General features: G+C 44.8%; 1 protein-coding gene across 1 annotated transcript in view; it reads left to right on the top strand.

Annotated features, from left to right (window-relative positions):
- Positions 1–22,144, top strand: part of man2b2 (mannosidase, alpha, class 2B, member 2) — a 146,929-nt gene that overhangs the window by 56,793 nt on the left and 67,992 nt on the right. Inside the window, exons 17-18 of the mRNA XM_059965249.1 lie at positions 4,387–4,493; positions 9,978–10,095. Of these exons, the coding sequence (XP_059821232.1) occupies positions 4,387–4,493; positions 9,978–10,095 (225 nt within the window). The remainder of the gene's footprint in view (positions 1–4,386; positions 4,494–9,977; positions 10,096–22,144) is intronic.

Raw genomic sequence — 22,144 nt, 5'->3', positions numbered from 1 at the left:
AGGTGAGGGTAGGTTCCGGTAAGTTTTGTCTTGTTCGTTTAGAGTAGAAAGAATGCCAGGCAGGATGTTGGAATGCTCCTCTTGCAGGATGTGGGAAGTCAGGGAGACCTCTGGTGTCTCTGACAATGACATCTGCAAGAAGTGCATCCAGCTGCAGCTCCTAACAAACCGTGTCAGGGAACTGGAGCAGGAGCTGGATGACCTCGGGATCATCTGGGAGAATGAGGAGTTTATGGATAGTAGTTTCAGGGAGGTAGCTATGCCAAAGGAGCAGGGCACAGGTAATTGGGTTACCGTCAGTCGAGGGAAGGGGAAAAGGGCAGGCAGAGCAGGGCTCCCCTGTGGCCATTCCCCTCAACAGCAAGTATACTGATTTCGATACTATTGGGGGGGGGGGGAATGACTTACCTGGGACAAGTTGCGGCAGCTGGATCTCTGGCACTGAGTCTGGTTCTGCAGTGCAGAAGGGAGGGGGTAAGAAGAGGAGAGCGGAAGTGATGGGGGACTCGATAGTTAGAGGTACAGACAGGAGGTTCTGTGGTCGTGACAGAGATTCCCGGATGGTTTGTGGCCTCCCGGGTGCCAGGGTCAGGGACGTCTCTGGTCATGTGCACAGCATTCTGAAATGGGAGGGTGAGCAGCCAGATGTCATGGTACACATCGGTGCCAATGACGTAGGAAGAAAGAGTGAGGAGATCCTGAAGAGTGAGTATAGAGAGCTTGGCAGGAAGTTAAAAAGCAGGACCTCGAGGGTAGTAATCTCAGGACTGCTACCTGTGCCACGTGCCAGTGAGGGCAAGAATAGGATGCTCTGGAGGATGAACAGGTGGCTGAGGAAATGGTGTAGGGGACAGGTGGGACCTGTACAAGAGAGACGTGTTACACCTAAACTACAGGGGAACCAATATCCTTTCAGGGAGGTTTGTTAGTGCTATTGGGGGGGGGGATGTTTAAACTAGATTTGCAGGGGGTTGGGAACCAGAGTGACAGAGTAGATAGTGGAGTGGGGGTGAAATTAAATGATGTTAAAGTTTCATGCAAAGTCACAAATAGAAGGGTTGTGTGTGGTGGTAATAATCTTCTGAGGTGTGTCTATTTCAATGCGAGGAGTATTGTGGGGAAGGCTGACAAGCTGAGGATGTGGATTGACACATGGAATTATGACATTGTAGCTATCAGTGAAACTTGGCTACAGGAGGGGCAGGACTGGCAGCTTAATGTTCCAGGGTTCTGATGTTTCAGACGTGATAAAGGCAGAGGGATGAAGGGTGGGGTGGGTGTCATTGCTAGTCAGGGTAAATGTTACAGCAGTGCTCAGGCAGGACAAATTAGAGGGCTTGTCGGTAGAGGCCACATAGGTGGAGCTGAGAAACAGGAAAGGTATGACCACAATAACGGGGTTGTATTATACACCACCCAACAGTCAGCAAGAATTGGAGGAGCAAATCTGCAGAGAGATAGCAGACAACTGCAGGAAACATAAAGTTGTGATAGTAGGGGATTTTAATTTTCAATGGAAATGAGGTCATGGAACCTATACAGATTGAAGAGGAGGAGGTGCTTGCTATCTTGAGGCAAATCAGAGTAGATAAATGCCCAGGACCTGACAGGGTATTCCCTCAGACCTTGAAGGAGACTAGTGTTGAAATTGCAGGGGCCCTGGCAGATATATTTCAAATGTTGGTATCTACAGGTGAGTTGCTGGAGGATTGGAGGATAGCTCATGTTGTTCCATTGTTTAAAAAAGGCTCTGAAAGTAATCCGGGAAATTTTAGGCTGATAAATTTGATGTCAGTAGTAGGTAAATTATTGGAAGGAGTACTAAGAGATAGGATCTACAAGTATTTGGATGGATAGGGACTTATTAGGGAGAGTCAACACGGCTTTGTTTGTGGTAGGTCATCTTTAACCAATCTATTAGAATTTTTCAAGGAGGTTACAAGGAAAGTGGATGAAGGCATGGACTTCAGTAAGGCCTTTGACAAGGTCCCGCATGGGAGGTTAGTTAGGAAGATTCAGTCACTAGGTATACATGGTGAGGTAGTAAATTGGATTAGACATTGACTCAATGGAAGAAGCCAGAGAGTGGCAGTGGAGGATTGCTACTCTGAGTGGAGGCCTGTGACTAGTGGTGTGCCAGAGGGATCGGTGCTGGGTCCATTGTTATTTGTCATCTATATCAATGATCTGGATGATAATGTGGTAAATTGGGTCAGCAAATTTGCTGATGATACAAAGATTGGAGGTGATACGAAGATTGGAAAGTGAGGAAGGTTTTGAAAGCTTGCAGAGGGATTTGGACCTGCTGGAAAAATGGTCTGAAAAATGGCAGATGGAGTTTAATACAGACAAGTGTGGGGTATTGCACTTTGGAAGGAAAAACCAAGGTAGAACATACAAGGTAAATGGTAGGGCACTGAGGAATGCAGTAGAACAGAGGGATCTGGGAATACAGATACAAAATTCCCTAAAAGTGGCTTCACATATAGATAGGGTAGTAAAGAGAGCTTTTGGTACATTGGCCTTTATAAATCAAAGTATTGAGTATAGTGTTGGAATGTTATTGTGAGGTTGTATAAGGCATTGGTGAGGCCAAATTTGGAGTATTGTGTTCAGTTTTGGTCACTGAATTGCAGGAAGGATATTAATAAGGTTGAAAGAGTTCAGAGAAGGTTTACAAGGATGTTGCTGGGACTTGAGAAACTGAGTTACAAAGAAAGGTTGAATAGGTTAGGGCTTTATTCCCTGGAGCATAGAAGAATGAGGGGAGATTTGATAGAGATATATAAAATTATGATGGGTATAGATAGAGTGAATGCAAGCAGGCTTTTTCCACTGAGGCTAGGGGAGAAAAGAAAACAGAGGTCATGGGTTAAGGGTGAAGGGGGGAACAGTTTAAAGGGAACATTGGGGTGGGGCTTCTTCACACAGAGAGTGGTGGGAGTGTGGAATGAGTTGTTAGATGAAGTGGTAAATGCGGGCTCACTTTTAACATTTAAGAAAAACTTGCACAGGTACATGGATGAGAGGTGTATGGAGGGATGTGGTCCAGGTGCAGGTCAGTGGGACTAGGCAGAAAAATGGTTCGGCACAGCCAAGAAGGTCCAAAAGGTCTGTTTCTACAATCTCTAAGGCCTTGTACAGAAATGGTATTTATGGAAGAGTGACAAGGGGAATGCCTTGGTTAAAAAAAAGTATGCTTGCCTGTAAATACTTCACAAATCGTCACTTAGAAGGTACTGTAAAAATGTAGAAGAAGTTCATGTAGGCAGATGAGACTGAAGTGAAACGTTTTGATCTCTACACTAGGCAGTATGTGTGGTGTAAAATCTAATACCGTGCAACAACTGGGTAACACCATGTCGACTGTAAAGTATTGTGGAGTTAATATCATGCAGTGGGGATTTTTTTAGCAGCAGGAACCGGGAATCTGGTCAGGATTAATGGGAAGATGAATGCTGCTAAATACAGTGAGGTCCTGGATAAAAACCTGTTGGCCTCCGCCAGTAAGGTTAAACTGGGGAGAAAGTTAATCTTTCAGCTGGATGACCACCCAAAGCACATTGCCAGAGCAAACATGGAGGGGCTTCAGATGAAGAAAATTGATGCCCTTGAATAGCCCAGTCAGAGTCCTGACCTTAACTTGATCGAGCATCTCTGGCAAGACCTCAAGAATGATGTCCACTGCCACTCTCCAACTGGCACAGCTTCAGAAATTTTTCAAGGAGGAATGGACAAATCTTGCTTCATCACATTGTGCAAAGCTGACAACTAGCTGTAATAGCTGCAAGAGGTGGTTCAACTAAGTACTGAGCAAAGGGGGCTGAAGACTTTTGAACTGCTGACGTTTCAGTTTTTGAATTTTTTAGTTTTCCCCTTTTTATAATTTCCCCAGTGTATTTGGGCTGTACTGTGAAAAAAAGAGTACGTGATTCACAAATAAAAATTCTCAGTTAAAATGATCAAGATCCCTCATTGTAATACTCATTTATGTGAACAAAGGGTTGGGGGCTGAATACTTTTACAAGGTACTGTATCTGCAAACTTCAGCTTCTGCTGAGCAGGTTGAGAAACAACAAAATCATCCTCTTATTTATCATTTCCTATGCACCCCCAAACCAAATATGTTCTTTCAGAATGTGGTGGCTAAATAAAATAGCAGCGAACTTAATAGTCCTTTTATATCTATTTCCACGGTCTTTTGTACTGGACTAATGTAGGTCTTTGATGTTTTTGTTTCTTATGGTAGATCAATCAATTCTGGACTTCATGAAAGGCTTCGACTGTGTTTCATAAAATCTTGCATACAATTTGATTTTTTTTTGAAATTGTATCTATTTTAAATCGCTAATTTGGAATCACTGATGTAGCTTTCTGCCTTTCAAGGTAAACGGTCTAAACCAGACTTAAGCCGGGTTCTGCTGAGAATTCTGCATTTATATGAGGTGGGAGAAGACCGTGTGCTATCCCAACCTGTGACAGTCAATTTGAAGGTCTGTTATCATTTTTATTTGTAACAGTATTACATGAAATGCAGACAATAACAATGTCTCACGTAAGGTGTAGAAACTTTCAAAAGATGGTGTCCCAGACATTTAAGCCTGTTTTTACTCTCTCAGTGCTCGAGTATGAGCACACCTTGTATTTTCCTTTTCACTTATTCTCTTTCTCCCCTCCTTTTTTGCATTTTACTTCTCTTCCTGTGCACCTCTGTAAACATGCTCATGCCCAATTCATTTACTATTTCCCACCACTGTCTGTTAGGAGTTTGTACATTCTATCCGTGACTGCGTGAGTTTCCTCGTGGTGCTCCGGTTTCCTCCCACGTTCCAAAATGACGGGCAGATTCGTAGGTTACTTGGCCAGATGGGTATAATTGGATGGCATGGGCTTGTTGGGCCAGAAGAGCCTGTTGTTATGCTGTATCTCTAAATACATTAATTAATTAATTAAACGCTCTCTGAGCCTGTAACATGGTCTTGTTGCATTGTTCCTCACACTCATAAGGATATCCAGTCAAAGTAGTCGGTGTTGTACATTGCAGCCACACATAAAGGAAATTAATAATGATTAAGTATCTTTATCCTTAGGCTTACCACTTCCTTTTAATAGACAATAGACAGTAGGTGCAGAAGTAGGCCATTCGGCCCTTCTAGCCAGCACCACCATTCACTGTGATCATGGCTGATCATACACAATCAGTATCCCGTTCCTGCCCTCTCCCTATATCCCTTGACTCCACTATCTTTAAGAGCTCTATCTAACTCTCTCTTGAATGCATCCAGAGACTTGGCCTCCACTGCCTTCTGGGGCAGAGCATTCCACATATCCACCACTCTCTGAGTGAAAAAGATTTTCCGCATCTCTGTTCAAAATGGCCTGCCCCTTATTCTTAAACTGTAGTTCTGTACTCACCCATCAGCAGGAACATGCTTTCTGCCTCCAGCATGTCCAATCCCTTAATAATCTTATATGTTTCAATCAGATCCCCTCTCATCCTTCTAAATTCCTGTGTATACAAGCCCAGTGGCTCCAATCTTTCAACATATGACAGTCCAGCTATTCCGGGAATTAACCTTGTGAACCTACGCTGCACTCCCTCAATAGCAAGAATGTCCTTCCTCAAATTTGGAGACCAAAACTGCACACGATACTCCAGGTGAGGTCTCACCAGGGCCCTGTTCAGCTGCAGAAGAACCTCTTTACTCCTATACACAATTCCTCTTGTTATAAAGGCCAGCATGCCATTAGCTTTCTTCATTGCCTGCTGTACCTGCATGCTTGCTTTCATTGACTGATGTACAAGAACATCTAGATCTTGTTGTACTTCGCCTATTCCTGACTTGACTCCATTTAGATAGTAATCTGCCTTCCTGTTCTTACCACCAAAGTGGATAACCTCACATTTATCCACATTAAATTGCATCTGCCATACATTTGCCCACTCACCCAACCTGTCCAATTCACCCTGCATTCTCATAACATCCTCCTGACATTTCACACTGCCACCCAGCTTTGTGTCATCAGCAAATTTGCTAATGTTACTTTTAATCCCTTCATCTAAATCATTAATGTATATTGTAAACAGCTATGGTCCCAGCACCGAACATTGCGGTACCCCACTGGTCACAGCCTGCCATTCCAAAAGGGACCCGTTAATCGCTAATCTTTGTTTCCTGTCAGCCAGCCAATTTTCAATCCATGTCAGTACTCTGCCCCCAATACCATGTGCCCTAATTTTGCCCACTAATCTCCTGTGTGGGACTTTATCAAAAGCTTTCTGGAAGTCCAGAATCACATTCACTTGTGATCATGGCTGATCATACACAATCAGTACCCCGTTCCTGCCCTCTCCCCATATCCCTTGACCCCGCTATCACTGCTACATTCACTGGCTCTCCCTTGTCCATTTTCATAGTTACATCCTCAAAAAACTCCAGAAGATTAGTCAAGCATGATTTTCCCTTCATAAATCCATGCTGACTCGGACTGATCCTTCTACTGCTATCCAAATCTGTCGTAATTCCCTCTTTTATAATTGACTCCAGCATCTTTCCCAGCACTGACGTCAGGCTAACCGGTCTATAATTCCCTGTTTTCTCTCTCCCTCCTTTCTTGAAAAGTAGGACAATAATAGCCACCCTCTAATCAGCAGGAACTGTTCCTGAATCTATAGAACATTGGAAAATGATAACCAATGCGTCCATGATTTCTAGAGCCACCTCTTTAAGTACCTTGGGATGCAGACCATCAGGTCCTGGGGACTTATCAGCCTTCAGACTCAACAGTCTATCCAACACCGTTTCTTGCCTAATATAAATTTCCTTCAGTTCATCCTTTACCCTAGTTCCTTTAGCCACTATTACATCCTTAGTGAAGACAGATCCAAAGTACCTGTTCAACTTGTCTGCCATTTCCTTGTTCCCCATAATAAATTCACCCGTTTCTGTCTTCAGTGGCCCAATTTTGGTCTTAACTATTTTTTGGTTTTCACATACCTAAAGAAGCTTTTACTATCCTCCTTTATATTCTTGGCTAGTTTACCTTTGTACCTCATTTTTTCTTGGCGTATTGCCTTTTTTGTTATCTTCTGTTGCACTTTAAAAGCTTCCTAGTCCTTCTGTTTCCTGCTCATCTTTGCTATATTATACTTCTCTTTTATTTTTATACTGCCCTTTACTTCCCTCGTCAGCCACGGCCGCCCCTTACTCCCCTTAGGATCTTTCTTCCTCTTTGGAATGAACCGATCCTGCACCTTCTGCATTATTCCCAGAAATACCTGCCATTCCCTGTCTCCCCTGCTAGGGTATTGTTCCATTGAACTTTAGCCAGCTCCTCCCTCATAGCTCCATAGTTCCCTTTGTTCAACTGTAATACTGACACATCCGATTTTCCCTTCTCCTTCTCAAATTGTAGGTTAAAACATATCATATTATGGTCACTACCTCCTAATGATTCCTTTACCTCGAGGTCCCTGATCAAATCTGGTTCATTGCACAACACTAAATCTAGAATTGCCTTCTCCCTGGTAGGCTCCAGTACAAGCTGTTCTAAGAATCCATCTCTGAGGCACTCCACAAACTCCCTTTCTTGGGGTCCAGTACCATTCTGATTCTCCCAGTCTACCTGCATGTTGAAATCCCCCATGACAACTGTATCATTACCTTTGCGACATGCCACTTTTAACTCTACACTCAACTTACACCCTACATCCAGACTGCTGTTTGGGGGCCTGTAGATAACTCCCATTAGGGTCTTTCTACCCTTAGAATTTCTCAGTTCTATCCATACCGACTCTACATCCCCAGATTCTATGTCCCCCCCTCGCAAGGGACTGAATATCATTCCTCACCAACAGAGCCACCCCACCTCCTCTGCCAATCAGTCTGTCCTTTCGATAAGATGTATATTCTTGAATATTCATTTCCCAGGCCTTGTCCGCTTGAAGCTATGTCTCTGCTATTCCCACAACATCGTACTTGCCAATTTCCAACTGAACCTCAAGCTCATCTACTTTATTCCTTATACTTCGTGCATTCATATATAATACTTTTAATTTGTTACTCCCCTCTCCTTTCATATCAATTCCTATTTCACTTGGCCATACTGTATGATCTCTTCTTGAGCTTTCTACTCCATTGATTCTGTTGTCCTTTTTAACTTTTCTTATTTTCACTTTCCCTTTAACTCCATCCTTATATTTCCAGTTCATACCCTCCCCCCCCACTACTTAGTTTGAACACATCTGTGTTGCAGTGGCAAACCTGTCTGCCAGAATGCTGGTCCCCCGCCTATTAAGGTGCAACCCGTCCCTTTTGTACAATTCATCCCTACCCCAAAACAGATCCCAGTGGTCCAAGAATGTAAATCCTTGCTTCCTGCACCAGTTCCTCAGCCACACATTCAGATCCATTATCTCCCTGTCCCTGCCCTCTCCAGCACGAAGAACTGGAAGCAAACCAGAGATAACCACCCTGGAAGTCCTGCTTTTCAGCCTTCTTCCCAGTTCTCTGAAGTCCTGCTGCAGAATGTCCTTCCTCTTCTTCCCGATGTCATTTGTGCCAACATGCACTACCACTTCCGGCTGTTCACCTTCACCCATGAGGATTCCCTGCAATCGGTCCGTGATGTCCTGGATCCTAGCACCAGGGAGGCAACACACCATCCTTAAATTTTGCCTGTTGCCGCAGAAACCACTTTCTTTACCTCTTACTATGGCGTCCCCTACTACCACAGCTCTTCCTGATGTCTGACTCCTCGGCTCTGCTTCTGCACCAATTTTCAGCTTGCAGACCTGTCCGCCTCTCAGACTGGCAGTACCTTCTGTCCTGACAGCTTCCAAGAGGGTGAACCTGTTTACGAGAGGTACATCCCCTGGGTCTCCTGTACATCAAGCATCCTTTCCTTCCTCATCATCGCCCCCTTTCTCTCTTCCAGTATCCTCAGTGTAATGACCTCACTGTAGGTCCTGTACAGAAAACTCTCGTTTCCATGGATAAACCTGAGGTCATCCAGTTCTTTCTTCAGTGCTGCAACATGCTCCTTCAGAAGCTGAATCTGGACACACTTTCCACAGCTGTAGCAGATGGGGGCACCATCAGTGTCCCTGACCTCCCACATCATGCACGTAGCACACTGAATCAGCTTAGCGGTCATGTCTTCACCCTCTCCAATTATGCCTGGTGTAGTGTCCTCCCTCAGCCTCCTCGCCAAAGACTTTTCTACCTGTTAAGCTTTCCTATGTCATATTTTTCCCTTCCCTGTCATTCTACTCACTGTGAGACCTTCCGCTGCCCTGAAATGGTTGGTTACCTGTTCTCTGGACTTTGCTCTTTCATGTGGGACACCAGCCACTGTGTGATCAGTGTAGCCCACCACAGCGCACAGCTTCGCCAAATGCAAGTGAATAGCTAAGCTAGCAGAATGACTTAACAGCTGGTGAAGATTCTCGCTCACAACTATTCAAAGTAATTTAAGAAAAGTTAAAATTTTTAAAAATATTATGCCAAAAGAAAATGATTTATAAAAACACAAACTATGAAATAGATTTTAATTGACTGAAGATAATGATAGCTCTGTGCAAACTGCTATTGTGAAGTCCATGACAGTGTGATATAAGGTGCTGCAGATGTAATTGCATCGAAATGCAGATGAATGATGTTCCAAGTTTGGAAGGAAAGGGGGAAGAAGGAAGAGAATGAAGGTGGGGGAGGGGGAGAATGAAGAAGGGACATCTTAGATGTCCTAGAATGGAAAGCCTCATCCTGAAAACAGATGTGACTGAGACAGAGGAACTGAGAAAAGTGCCAGGGAGCATGTGAAATCTCATGGATGTAGGTAGGAAGGAACTGAATCGAGGAGGACAAAATAGAGCCAAGGTACGTGGACATTGGTTCAGTGGGCAAGAGCAGGCAGAAACACTGGGCCTACCCAGACCTAATAAAGCCTAAGTTCTCTTTTCAAACGGAACTTGTCAGGATTTGCTGAAACCGTTGGGAACAGTGGTATCTATAGAAGAGCGCTCGCTCACAGGAACCTGGAATGTTGACGCCCTCCAACGTTGGAAGTGGAGAACGGCACAGCAACATGACATGGGTGAGTTATGATTTTTGGAACTAATTTTAAGATTCTGAGAATAAGATACACCACGCAATGCAACTTTTTTTTTTCCCCGGGTGATCACATGGGTTTGGGCGGGATGAATAATAAAATAAAATGGGCGGCATGGTGCCCCGTTGGTTGGCACTGTTGCCTTGGGGGATTTGGTGATAACTAGAGTTAAGATTGGATCAGCCATGATCTTGTTGAATGGCGGAGCAGCCTTGAGGGGCCGATTGGCCTACTCCTGCTCCTATCTCTTATGTTATGTTCTTATGTTCTTATTTCTATTGTTTTTGATGTTATTATCCTTAATAAACACTCCAAGATCTGTTATGCATGCCCTTTGTATATGAGTGCAATGTGTAGCTTTGGTCACCATACTGAAAGAAGAATATGCTTGTCTGGCGAGAGTACAATATGATTTCAGTAGTAAGGGATTCCTCTGAAGAGAAATGAAGTAAGATTGGTCTACCCAGGTTAAAGGTGAGAAGAATGAGAGATGACCTCCTTGAAATATCAAATATTCTGAGAGAGTTTTGTAAGATTGACATGAAAAAGTTGGTTTCTCCAGCTGGAGATCTGGAAATTAGAGGCAGAATGTCAGGATGAGGGGTTGGTGATGCAGATAAAGTATTGGGATCCCCCTCTTGAGCAGGGTGACAGGCTGTGGCTAGTAGCCAGTGTATATATTCAAAGCTGTCATCGCTAGATTTGTAGATGAGAATTTATTCAGAGATAAATGAGGGAAATTGTCAGGGAAATCGATCTGAGACATAGGATCAGTCATAGTGACAGAGTGATACGACTGAAGCTTCTACTCTTACATTCTTGTCAGCAAATCTATGTTTGAAGGGGTTACATCTGGGAGATAAATTTTGGTACAAGTGAGCTGGCAGTACTTTTATATCACTTTAAGATCACGTCTTTTCTATGTTAACTCGGCCATTTTTAAGTTTGACGGTTGCGAAGCTTTGGTTTGAGTGCACTGCAGATTTCACATCTAAATTAGAGGTTTATTGGGAACCATGAAATCTTTCTTCTGCTTATCCCCTCCCTTTATCTCAGCGTTAACATAATTATCTGATAATTGTGTATTTAGAACATAGAACATCGAATAGTACAGCCCAGTACATGCCCTTCGGCCCACAATGTTATGCCGACCCTTAAATCCTCCCTCCCATATAACCCCCCACCTTAAATTCCTCCATATACCTGTCTAGTAGTCTCTTAAACTTCACTGGTGTATCTGCCTCCACCACTGACTCAGGCAGTACATTCCACGCAACAACCACTCTCTGAGTGAAAAACCTTCCTCTAATATCCCCCTTGAACTTCCCTCCCCTTACGTTAAAGCCATGTCCTCTTGTACTGAGCAGTGTTGCCCTGGGGAAGAGGTGCTGGCTGTCCACTCTGTCTATTCCTCTTAATACAATACTCTTCAGGGTAATATGTCTTAGTGAATTCAAAGTTCACAGTAAATTTATTATCAAAGTACACGTGTCACCGGATGCAACCCTGAGATTCATTTTCTTGTGGGTATGCTCAATAAATCTATAATAGAACAGTAACCATAATAGAATCAGTGAAAGATGGAACCAACTTGGGCGTTGAGACAGTGTGCAAGAGACAACAAGCTGTGCAAATACAAAAAGAAATAATAAATAAATAAGCAATAAATATCGAGAACATGAAATAAGGATTCCTTGGAAGTGGGTCCATTGGTTGTGGGAACGTTTCAATGATGGGGCTAGTGAAGTTGAGTGAAGTTATCCCTTTTGGTTCAAGAGCCTGATGATTGAGATGTAATGACTGTTCCTCAATCCGGTGGTGCGAATTTCAGGGTTGCATCCAGTGACACATGTGTACTTTGATAATAAGTTTACTTTGAACTTTGGATTCACTAAGACATAATACTCTAAATACTCATTAAATCTATAGAATAATAACCATAACAGAATCAATGAAAGACTACCTAACTAGAGCATTCAACCAGAGTGCAGAAGACAGTCAAAGTATGTAAAAAAGGGAAATAATTAGAAATAAATATGCAATAATATCAAGAGCATGAGCTGAAGAGTCTGTGAAATTGAGTCCATAGGTTGTGGGAACATTTCAATGATGGGGCAAGTGAAGTTGAATTAAGTACAGTCGGCCCTCCTTATCCGCGGTTCTGTATGCGCGAATTCAACCAACCGCGAATTGCGAAAACCCAGAAGCGCTCTTCCAGCACTTGTTGTTTGAGCATGTACAGACTTTTTTTCTTGTCATTATTGCCTAAACAATGCAGTATAACAACCATTTTACTTAGTATTTACATTGTATTAGGTATTATAAGTAATCTAGAGATGATTTTAAGTATACGGGAGGATGTGTGTGGGTTATCGTGCATCGGAATAAAAAAGAATCGGAAGTTCTCTTACTAAGTAAGACGGAACAGGTACATCTGGTATTATTTAGTGTCAGTTAGTCAAACGTTTGCCTTAGTGTATAGTGTATATATTTTACCTTTCTATGCATATAAAACACTTAAGAACGTATGTTTCAGCGGCGGGCTTGGGAACGGAAGTTCCCTTATTCAATCTAGTGACAGGCCACTCCTGAGTGTGCTCTTCACCATGCTGGGTTGATGTGGAGGATCAAAAACCCAAAACCCAATAATTAAACCACTGCGTTGCTTAGTTGCTTAGTAATAACTGTAGCTTTCATCGGGGCAGAGCCTTTCTCACTTTATCCTTTAAAATTGTTCCGATCATTGACCGACGTAACCTAACACTTTTCCAATGACCGATGGCGTTTCACCTCTTTCCGATCGCTTTATTATTTCCACTTTATTTTCAATCGTGTTCGTGATTATTTTCGTGAACAGAAACACTGCAGATTCAGATCTTTACCGCCAGGTCTTAATTTCTACCGCACTCAGACAGGTTAAATAAGATCTGGGGTTCCGCTGGGTCCTAAGGTCCACTGTATGAGTCAGGTTGAATAAAGGACTTGAGTATCCGCGAATTTTGGTATCCGCGAGAGGTTCTGGAACCAATCCCCTGCGGATAAGGAGGGCCGAATGTATCTCCTTTGGTTCAAGAGCCTGATGATTGAGAGGTAATAACTGCACCTAAATCCGGTGCTTTGAGTCCTGACTTTCTGATGGCAGCAATGAGGAGAGATCATGTTCTGGGTGTTTGGGGGTCCCTATTGATAGATGCTGCTCTGTTGCCACAGCATTTCATGAGGATGTGCTCAATGGTTGGGAGGACTGTACCTGTGATAGACTGGGCCGTATCCACTGCTTTTCATAGGATGTTCCATTCAAGAGCATTGATGCTGCCATACAGGCTGTGATGCAGCCAGTCAATATACTCTCCACTACATATTTATAGAAGTTTGTCAAAGTTTTACATGTCATTTGGATTCTTCGCAAACTCCTCAGGAAGAAGAGGCACTGCCATGCTTTCTTTGTAATTGCACTTACATGCTGGGCCCAAGGCAGATTCTCTGGAATAATAACACTGAGGAGTTTAAAGTTGCTGACCTGATCCTCCGATGAGAATTGGCTCATGGACCTTTAGTTTCCTCCTCCTGACTTCAGAAATCAGTTCTTTGGCCTTGATGACATTGAGTAAGAGGTTGTTGTTAGGGGCCACCCAGCCAGATTTTCAATCTCCCTTCTGTATCCAGATGCATCACTACCTTTGATCTGGACAGTGTCAGCAAATGTAAATATGGCGTTGGAGCTGGGCTTAGTCGTAAGTGTAAAGTGAGTAGAGCTGGAGGCTCTGAACACAGACTTGTACTGCACCAGTGCTGATGGAGATTGTGGAGGAAATGTTGTTGCCAATCTGAACTGAATGGGATCTATAGGTGAGGAATCGAGGATCCATTTGCGCCAGGAGGTATCGAGGCCAAAGTCTAAGATCTTATCGATTAGTTTTGAGGGAATGATGGTATTGAATGCCAAGCTGTACTCGATAAAGAATTCCTACCAAACTGCACTGGTAACAAAATCATTCTGATAATAACAATAACTATTGATGCTGTATATACATCAAATAGGTTTGTATCTTGGGAATTCATACATTTTCACACAATGAACATATTCTGTTCTTGTGTCAAAAAAAAAACCTTACAAAGCACAGTCGTACACAAACACACATATAACACACAGTAGCTTAGGAAAATAAGAATTAAATTTACAAATGAACTACGCATAGGTAAACAAAATCACTTGCTTAAGTTAAATATCATAGGGTACAGTACAAATTATCCAATGACATTTGGATGCGACGCGGCAGGGCATTCAGAAGCCTAATGGCCTGAGGGAAGAAACTGTTTCCCATCCTGACCGTTCTTGTTCTTATGCATCGGAGTCTCCTGCCTGATGGGAGAAAGTCAAAGAGGATGCTGGTTTAATGGGTTGGATCCTTAATAACACTAAGGGCGCTGCGTTCCTGATAAATATCCCCGATGGATGGTAGGGAGACCCCTATGATTCTCTCAGCCCTCCTTGCAGTTCTTTGTGGGGACTTCCGGTCTGATGCTCTGCTGCTCCCATACCAGATGGAGATGTAGCTTGTCAGGATGCTCTCAATGGTGCTCCTGTAAAATTCAGTTAAAATGGGGAGGGGAATGATGGTGGTGGAGCCTCACTTCCCTCAATCTCCTCAGGAAGTTGAGGTGCTGCAGTGTTGCCTTATTCAGAGGTGATATTGAGGGACCAGATGAGGCTGTTTGTGATGTGAACTGCCAGGAACTTGGTGCACATAACTCTCTCAGTATGTGCAGAGGGGGATGATTCTCTGCACCTTCCTAAAGTCCACAGTCATTTCCTTTGTCTTCTGCATGTTCAGACTGAGGTTGCTGTTCTCACACCAATCCACCAGCTGCTCCACTTCCTCTCTGTACTCCGACTCATCGGTGTTGTTGATGAAGCTATCCACTGTTGTGTCAAAGGCACACTTGATGACACAGTTTGAGCTGAATCCTGAACACAATCGTGCATCAGCAGTGGGCTGAGGACATGGCCCTGGGGAGCACTAGTGCTCAGTGTAATGGAACTAGGGATGTTGCTGCCCATGCAGATTGACTGTGGCCTTACTGTTAAGAGGTGCAGGATCCAGTTACTGAGACCACTTTCCAGGTGGGGCAGGACTAAGTGGAGGGCAGAGGCTGTGGCTTTTTCAGTGGATCAATTTGAGCAATAAATGTCCCATGTATCCGGGAGAAAGACTTGAATGTTCTCTATGACCAGCCAGTCAAAACATTTCATAGTGGCTGATGTTAATGCCACTGGACAATAGTCATTTAGACAGGTTACCGTCACGTTCTTAGGCACTGGAATGACGGTTACCGCCATGACTACCGAAGATGCAGTGGACTGTTCCAGAGAGATGTTGAACGTATCTGTCAGAACCTCAGATAGCTGGGCTGCACATTCTTTCAGAACCAACCTAGTATGTTATCAGGACCTACAGCTTTGCGTGTGTTGATCTTGACCAGGGTCTTCCTCATCTTTGCTTCGGATGGACTGTCTGCTCCCCCGGGGGAGGGGGGGCCTTCCTTGCCAGCACATTGTGTGTCACACGAGGTGTAAAAGAGAATGAGCTTGTTGGGGAGAGAGGCGTTCTGTTCACTGATGCACAGGGCAGACTTGTGGTCTGAAATCCTCTAAATTCCCTGCCACAAGCACCTCCTGTCTCTGGTATCACAGAAATGGTTGTATATTCTCTGAGTTTGCTCCTGTTTCATGGAAAGCACAGTTCTTGCTTCCCTAAGTGCCTTCACATCCCCCATCTAAGGGCATTATCATGATTCCTCAGCCGTGCCTGGACCTCTGCAGTAAGACATGGCTTCTGATTTGCCCTCATAGGGATGTGTTTCGTGTTGGTAACATCCTCAGTACACTTCTCTGTGAAGCTGGTCACAGCAGTCACACATTCCTCAATGTTAACATGGTTGCCATTGGTGGCAGCCTCCCTGAACATTCTCCACTTTGTGTTTTCAAAGCAGTCCTACAATGCTGAGATTGCCCCCTCAGGCCAGGTTTTCACCACCTTTAGAGCTGGTTTGGCCCCTTTAATCAGTGGTTTGTATCTGGAATTAGCACAACAGATTAGTGATCTGAGAGCCCAATAAAGGATTGGGAAACTGGTTTATATGCACCTGATAAGTTAGTTTAAACGAGGTCTAGTGTGTTTTCACTTCTGGTAAGAAAAACCAACATGCCTGTGGAATTTAGACAGAATTGTTTTGAAGGTTACGTGGTTAAAATCACCAGCGACAATGAAGATACCATCAGGGTGTTTGGTTTGAAAGTCACTGATGGCGCTCATGCAGTGCCTCACTGGCATTAGCTCGGGGAGGGGGATATATGTAGCTACCAACACAATTTTAGTGAACTCCTTCGGTATATAAAACAGAATAAATAAGCCGCCATGAAAGGGTTCTCTATCACTTGAGTAGTTGACCTCTCAAGTTCATGTCTGTTCTCACAGATAAACATATATTGGGTATATATATCATGAAGGTTATCTTTTGACACCAGAAACAGCACAGTAGTACATTATATGCATGACAAACATAAAGTAACACAATCTTAAGTTAACATATATTATACACAACTTACATGGCAAAATAAATATAATGACCCAAATAATTATACTTCTCTACTGCTTGACTTTTCCACCCTCCCCACGTCTTATCTAGTTTGTTATAATACCCTGTATCAATAGTCCATAAGCCATAGGAGCAGAATTAGGCCATTCAGCCCATTGAGTCTGCTTCACCATTTCATCATGGCTGATCCTGGATCCTGTTCAACCCCATACACCTGCCCTCTCACTTAATGCCCCAACCAATCAGGAAGCTATCAAATTCCACTTTAAATATACCCACAAACTTGGCCTCTGCCACAGTCTGTAGCAGAGCACTTCACAGATTCACCATTCTTTGACTAAAAAAAATCCTCTGTTCCAAAAGGTTGCCCCTGAATTTCAAGCTGTGCCCTTTAGTCTGGGATGCTCCCACCATAGGACCTATACTCTTCATATCCACCTTATCTAGTCCTTTCAGCATTTGGTAGGTTTGAATGAGATCTCCACACATTCTTCTAAATTCCAGTGAGTACAGGCCCAAAGCTGGCAGATGCGCCTCTTGTGTTAACCCCTTCACTGCCAGAATCAACCTCCTCTGAACTCTCTCCAATGACAACACATCCTTTCTGAGATAAGGGGCCCAAAACTGCTGACAATACTCCAAGTGCAGCCTGACTCTTGTCTTATAAAGCTTCAGCATTATCTCCCTGCTTTTATATTCTATTCCCCTTGAAATAAATGCCAACATTGCATTTGCCTTCTTTGCCACAGACTCAGCCTGTAAATTAACCTTCTGGGAGTCTTGCACGAGGATTCCTAAGTCCCTTTGCACCGCCGATGTTTGAATTTTCTCCCCATTTAGATAATAGTCTGCACTATTGTTCCTTTTACCGAAATGCAGTATCATACATTTCCCAACAGTGTATTCCACCTGCCACATTTTTGTCCATTCTTCCAACTTGTCTAGGTCCTGCTGTAATCGCATTGCTTCCTCAGCACTAGCTACCCCTCCACCTATCTTCGTATCATCTGTAAACTTTGCAACAAAGCCATCAATTCTACTGTCTAAATCATTGACAAACAATGTGAAAAGTAGTGGTCCCAATATTGATCCCTGTGGAACACCACTAGTCACCGGCAGCCAAACAGAAAAGGCCCCTTTATTCCCTCTCACTGCGTTCCGCCTGTCAGCCATTCCTCTGTCTATGCCAGTATGTCGTAACAACATAGGATTTTATCTAGTTAAGCAGCCTCATGTGAGGCACCTTATCAAGTGCCTTCTGAAAATTTAAGTAAATAACATCCACTACTTCTCCTTTGTCCACCCTGCTTGTTACTTCTTTAAAAAAATTCCAACAGATTTGTCAAGCAAGATTTCCCTTAACAGAAACCATGTTGGCTTTGACTTATTTTATCATTAGTCTCCAAGTACCTCATCTGTAATAATGGTCTCCAACACTTTCCCGGCCACTGAGCTTAGGCTAACTGGCCTATAATTTCCTTTCCTTTGTCTTCCTCCCTTAAAGAGTGGAGTTCTCCTGGACCACGCCAGAATTAAGTGATTCTTGAACAACCATCACCACTGCATCCTTTATCTCTTCAGCAACCTCTTTCAGGACTCTGGGGTTAGTGCTAATGACTCTAGTCATTAAACCTGCAGTGGGCTATGTCTGTAGATAGGCTGAGTTTTCCTTTGACTGGAGTCTATTGTTTTTTTTTCCTTTTGGTTATTCTCTTTTGCTCGTTTTCCATTTGAACTTTTGTTTCTCTTGGACTGAATTTTAATCTTTTGGGGCAGATGGGTCTGGGTGCAGTTGAAAATGGGGTGTGGAATTTACAGAGCATCCGGAAGCATCTCTGATCGACATACATAGACATGCAATGGAAGCTGATGTGTTGACCATCACATGCTGTCTCCAAGTGAATTGAAAGAGAACTGACCACCACTTTGATGTTGGAAGGAGTGATCACCAGGCTCTGTATCAAGCTCCATGGAAAAGGAATGGAACTTTGGTCCATGGATTCTATGCATGCTTTCAGGTTGGCCTGTCAATATGCAAAGCATCACATTGTACATTGTCATCAGCCTTATTTTATGAGTTGCCCATTGACCCTAATCTGGATCCTCAGCAGAAAAATAGCGTGTGACTTTGCATTGCTTTCCAGGGAGAAGGGTTACTTCTGCCCTGGCTACTGTTGGCTAGTGCCTGTTAACACTCCTTATCCGAGGTCCTGCCTCTCAGTTAGCCTCTACAGTGTGTGAAGACTCTATCTGAAGTGGTGTCTCTGCCATGTTCTAGATGGGGTGCCTTTGTCTTTGCTGTCAGCACTGAGCTTAGTCACAGTGGTGCTGGTGCTGCCCGCTTGTAAATTCTGGCACAGAAGGAGATGTGCTTCCTGAAAAGTGGAAGGAAAGGGTTATGGTGAAAGGAAGTGAGAGGGTCAGGGGGATGTACGTCTTGAAACCAGGTTCACCCTCTTAGAAGCTGACTTTCAGAAAGCCTTTGATAAGGTCCCGTATAGGAGATTAGTGGGCAAAATTAGAGCACATGGTAGCGTACTGACATGGATAGAAAATTGGTTGGCAGACAGGAAACAAAGAGTAGGGATTAACGGGCCCTTTTCAGAATGGCAGGCAGTGACTGGTGGGGTACCACAAGGCTCAGTGCTGGGACCGCAGCGATTTACAATATACATTAATGATTTAGATGAAGGGATTAAAAGTAACATTAGCAAATTTGCACGTGACACAAAGCTGGGTAGTAGTGTGAAATATGAGGAGGATGTTAGGAGAATGCAGGGTGACTCGGACAGGTTGGGTGAGTGGGCAGATGCATTTTAATGTGGATAAATGTGAGGTTATCCACTTTGGTTGCAAGAACAGGAAGGCAGATTACTATCTGAATGGTTTCTAGTTAGGAAAAGGGGAAGTACAATGAGATCTAGGTGTCCTTATTCATCAGTCACTGAAAGTAAGCATGCACGTACAGCAGGCAGTGAAGAAAGCTAATGGCCTATTGGCCTTCATAACAAGGGGAGTTGAGTATAGGAGCAACTTTTGCAGTTGTACAGGGCCCTAGTGAGACCACACCTGGAGTATTATGCACAGTTTGGTCTCCAAATTTGAGGAAGGACATTCTTGCTATTGAGGGGGTGCAGCATAGGTTCTCGAGATTAATTCCTGGGATGGCGGGACAGTCATATGTTGAAAGATTGGAGCGACTGGGCTTGTATACTCTGGAATTTAGAAGGATGAGAAGAGATCTGATTGAAACATATAAGATTATTAAGGGATTGGGCATGCTAGAGGCAGGAAACATGTTCCTGATGTTGGGGGAGTCCAGAACCAAAGGCCACAGTTTAAGAATAAGGGGAAGGCCATTTAGAACGGAGTTCAGGAAAAACTTCTTCACCCAGAGAGTTGTGAATCTGTGGAATGCTCTGCCTCAGAAGGCAGTGGAGACCAATTCTTCGGATGCTTTCAAGAAAGAGTTAGATAGAGCTCTTAAAGATAGTGGAGTCAAGGGATATGCGGAGAAGGCGGGAACGGGGTACTGATTGTGGATGATCAGCCATGATCACAGTGAATGCGAGTGCAGAATTGAAGGGCCGAATGGCCTACTCCTGCACCTATTGTCTATTGAATGGTAGTGAGAGGGTCGGGGTGAAAGGAAGTGAGAGGGTCGGGGTGAAAGGTAGTGAGAGGGTCGGGGTGAATGGAAGTGAGAGGGTCGGGGTGAATGGTAGGGAGAGGGTCGGGGTGAATGGAAGTGAGAGGGTCGGGGTGAATGGAAGTGAGAGGGTCGGGGTGAAAGGTAGTGAGAGGGTCGGGGTGAATGGTAGTGAGAGGGTCGGGGTGAATGGAAGTGAGAGGGTCGGGGTGAAAGGTAGTGAGAGGGTCGGGGTGAATGGAAGTGAGAGGGTCGGAGTGAAAGGAAGTGAGAGGGTCGGGGTGAATGGAAGTGAGAGGGTCGGGGTGAAAGGTAGTGAGAGGGTCAGGGTGAATGGTAGTGAGAGGGTCGGGGTGAATGGAAGTGAGAGGGTCGGGGTGAATGGTAGTGAGAGGGTCGGGGTGAATGGAAGTGAGAGGGTCGGGGTGAATGGAAGTGAGAGGGTCGGGGTGAAAGGTAGTGAGAGGGTCGGGGTGAATGGAAGTGAGAGGGTCGGGGTGAAAGGTAGTGAGAGGGTCGGGGTGAATGGTAGTGAGAGGGTCGGGGTGAATGGAAGTGAGAGGGTCGGGGTGAATGGAAGTGAGAGGGTCGGGGTGAATGGTAGTGAGAGGGTCGGGGTGAATGGAAGTGAGAGGGTCCGGGTGAATGGAAGTGAGAGGGTCGGGGTGAATGGAAGTGAGAGGGTCGGTGTGAATGGAAGTGAGTGGGTCGGGGTGAAAGGAAGTGAGAGGTTCGGGGTGAAAGGTAGTGAGAGGGTCGGGGTGAATGGAAGTGAGAGGGTCGGGGTGAATGGAAGTGAGAGGGTCCGGGTGAATGGAAGTGAGAGGGTCGGGGTGAATGGAAGTGAGAGGGTCGGGGTGAATGGAAGTGAGAGGGTCGGGGTGAAAGGTAGTGAGAGGTTCCGGGTGAATGGAAGTGAGAGGGTCGGGGTGAATGGAAGTGAGAGGGTCGGGGTGAATGGTAGTGAGAGGGTCGGGGTGAAAGGTAGTGAGAGGGTCGGGGTGAATGGTAGTGAGAGGTTCCGGGTGAATGGAAGTGAGAGGGTCGGGGTGAATGGTAGTGAGAGGGTCAGGGTGAATGGAAGTGAGAGGGTCCGGGTGAATGGAAGTGAGAGGGTCGGGGTGAATGGAAGTCAGAGGGTTGGGGTGAATGGTAGTGAGAGGGTCGGGGTGAATGGAAGTGAGAGGGTCGGGGTGAATGGAAGTGAGAGGGTCGGGGTGAATGGAAGTGAGAGGGTCCGGGTGAATGGAAGTGAGAGGGTCGGGGTGAATGGAAGTGAGAGGGTCGGGGTGAATGGAAGTGAGAGGGTCGGGGTGAATGGTAGTGAGTGGGTCGGGGTGAAAGGAAGTGAGAGGGTCGGGGTGAATGGTAGTGAGAGGGTCGGGGTGAATGGTAGTGAGAGGTTCCGGGTGAATGGAAGTGAGAGGGTCGGGGTGAATGGTAGTGAGAGGGTCAGGGTGAATGGAAGTGAGAGGGTCCGGGTGAATGGAAGTGAGAGGGTCGGGGTGAATGGAAGTGACAGGGTCCGGGTGAATGGAAGTGAGAGGGTCGGGGTGAATGGAAGTGAGAGGGTCGGGGTGAATGGAAGTGAGTGGGTCGGGGTGAATGGTAGTGAGAGGGTCGGGGTGAATGGAAGTGAGAGGGTCCGGGTGAATGGAAGTGAGAGGGTCGGGGTGAATGGAAGTGAGAGGGTCGGGGTGAATGGAAGTGAGTGGGTCGGGGTGAAAGGAAGTGAGAGGTTCGGGGTGAAAGGAAGTGAGAGGGTCGGGGTGAATGGAAGTGAGA

The sequence above is a fragment of the Hypanus sabinus genome, chromosome 3, assembly GCF_030144855.1.
Source record: "Hypanus sabinus isolate sHypSab1 chromosome 3, sHypSab1.hap1, whole genome shotgun sequence".
Taxonomy (NCBI): domain Eukaryota; kingdom Metazoa; phylum Chordata; class Chondrichthyes; order Myliobatiformes; family Dasyatidae; genus Hypanus; species Hypanus sabinus.
The sequence above is the reverse complement of the archived record's forward strand: the minus strand, read 5'-3'. Positions and strand labels throughout refer to the sequence as shown.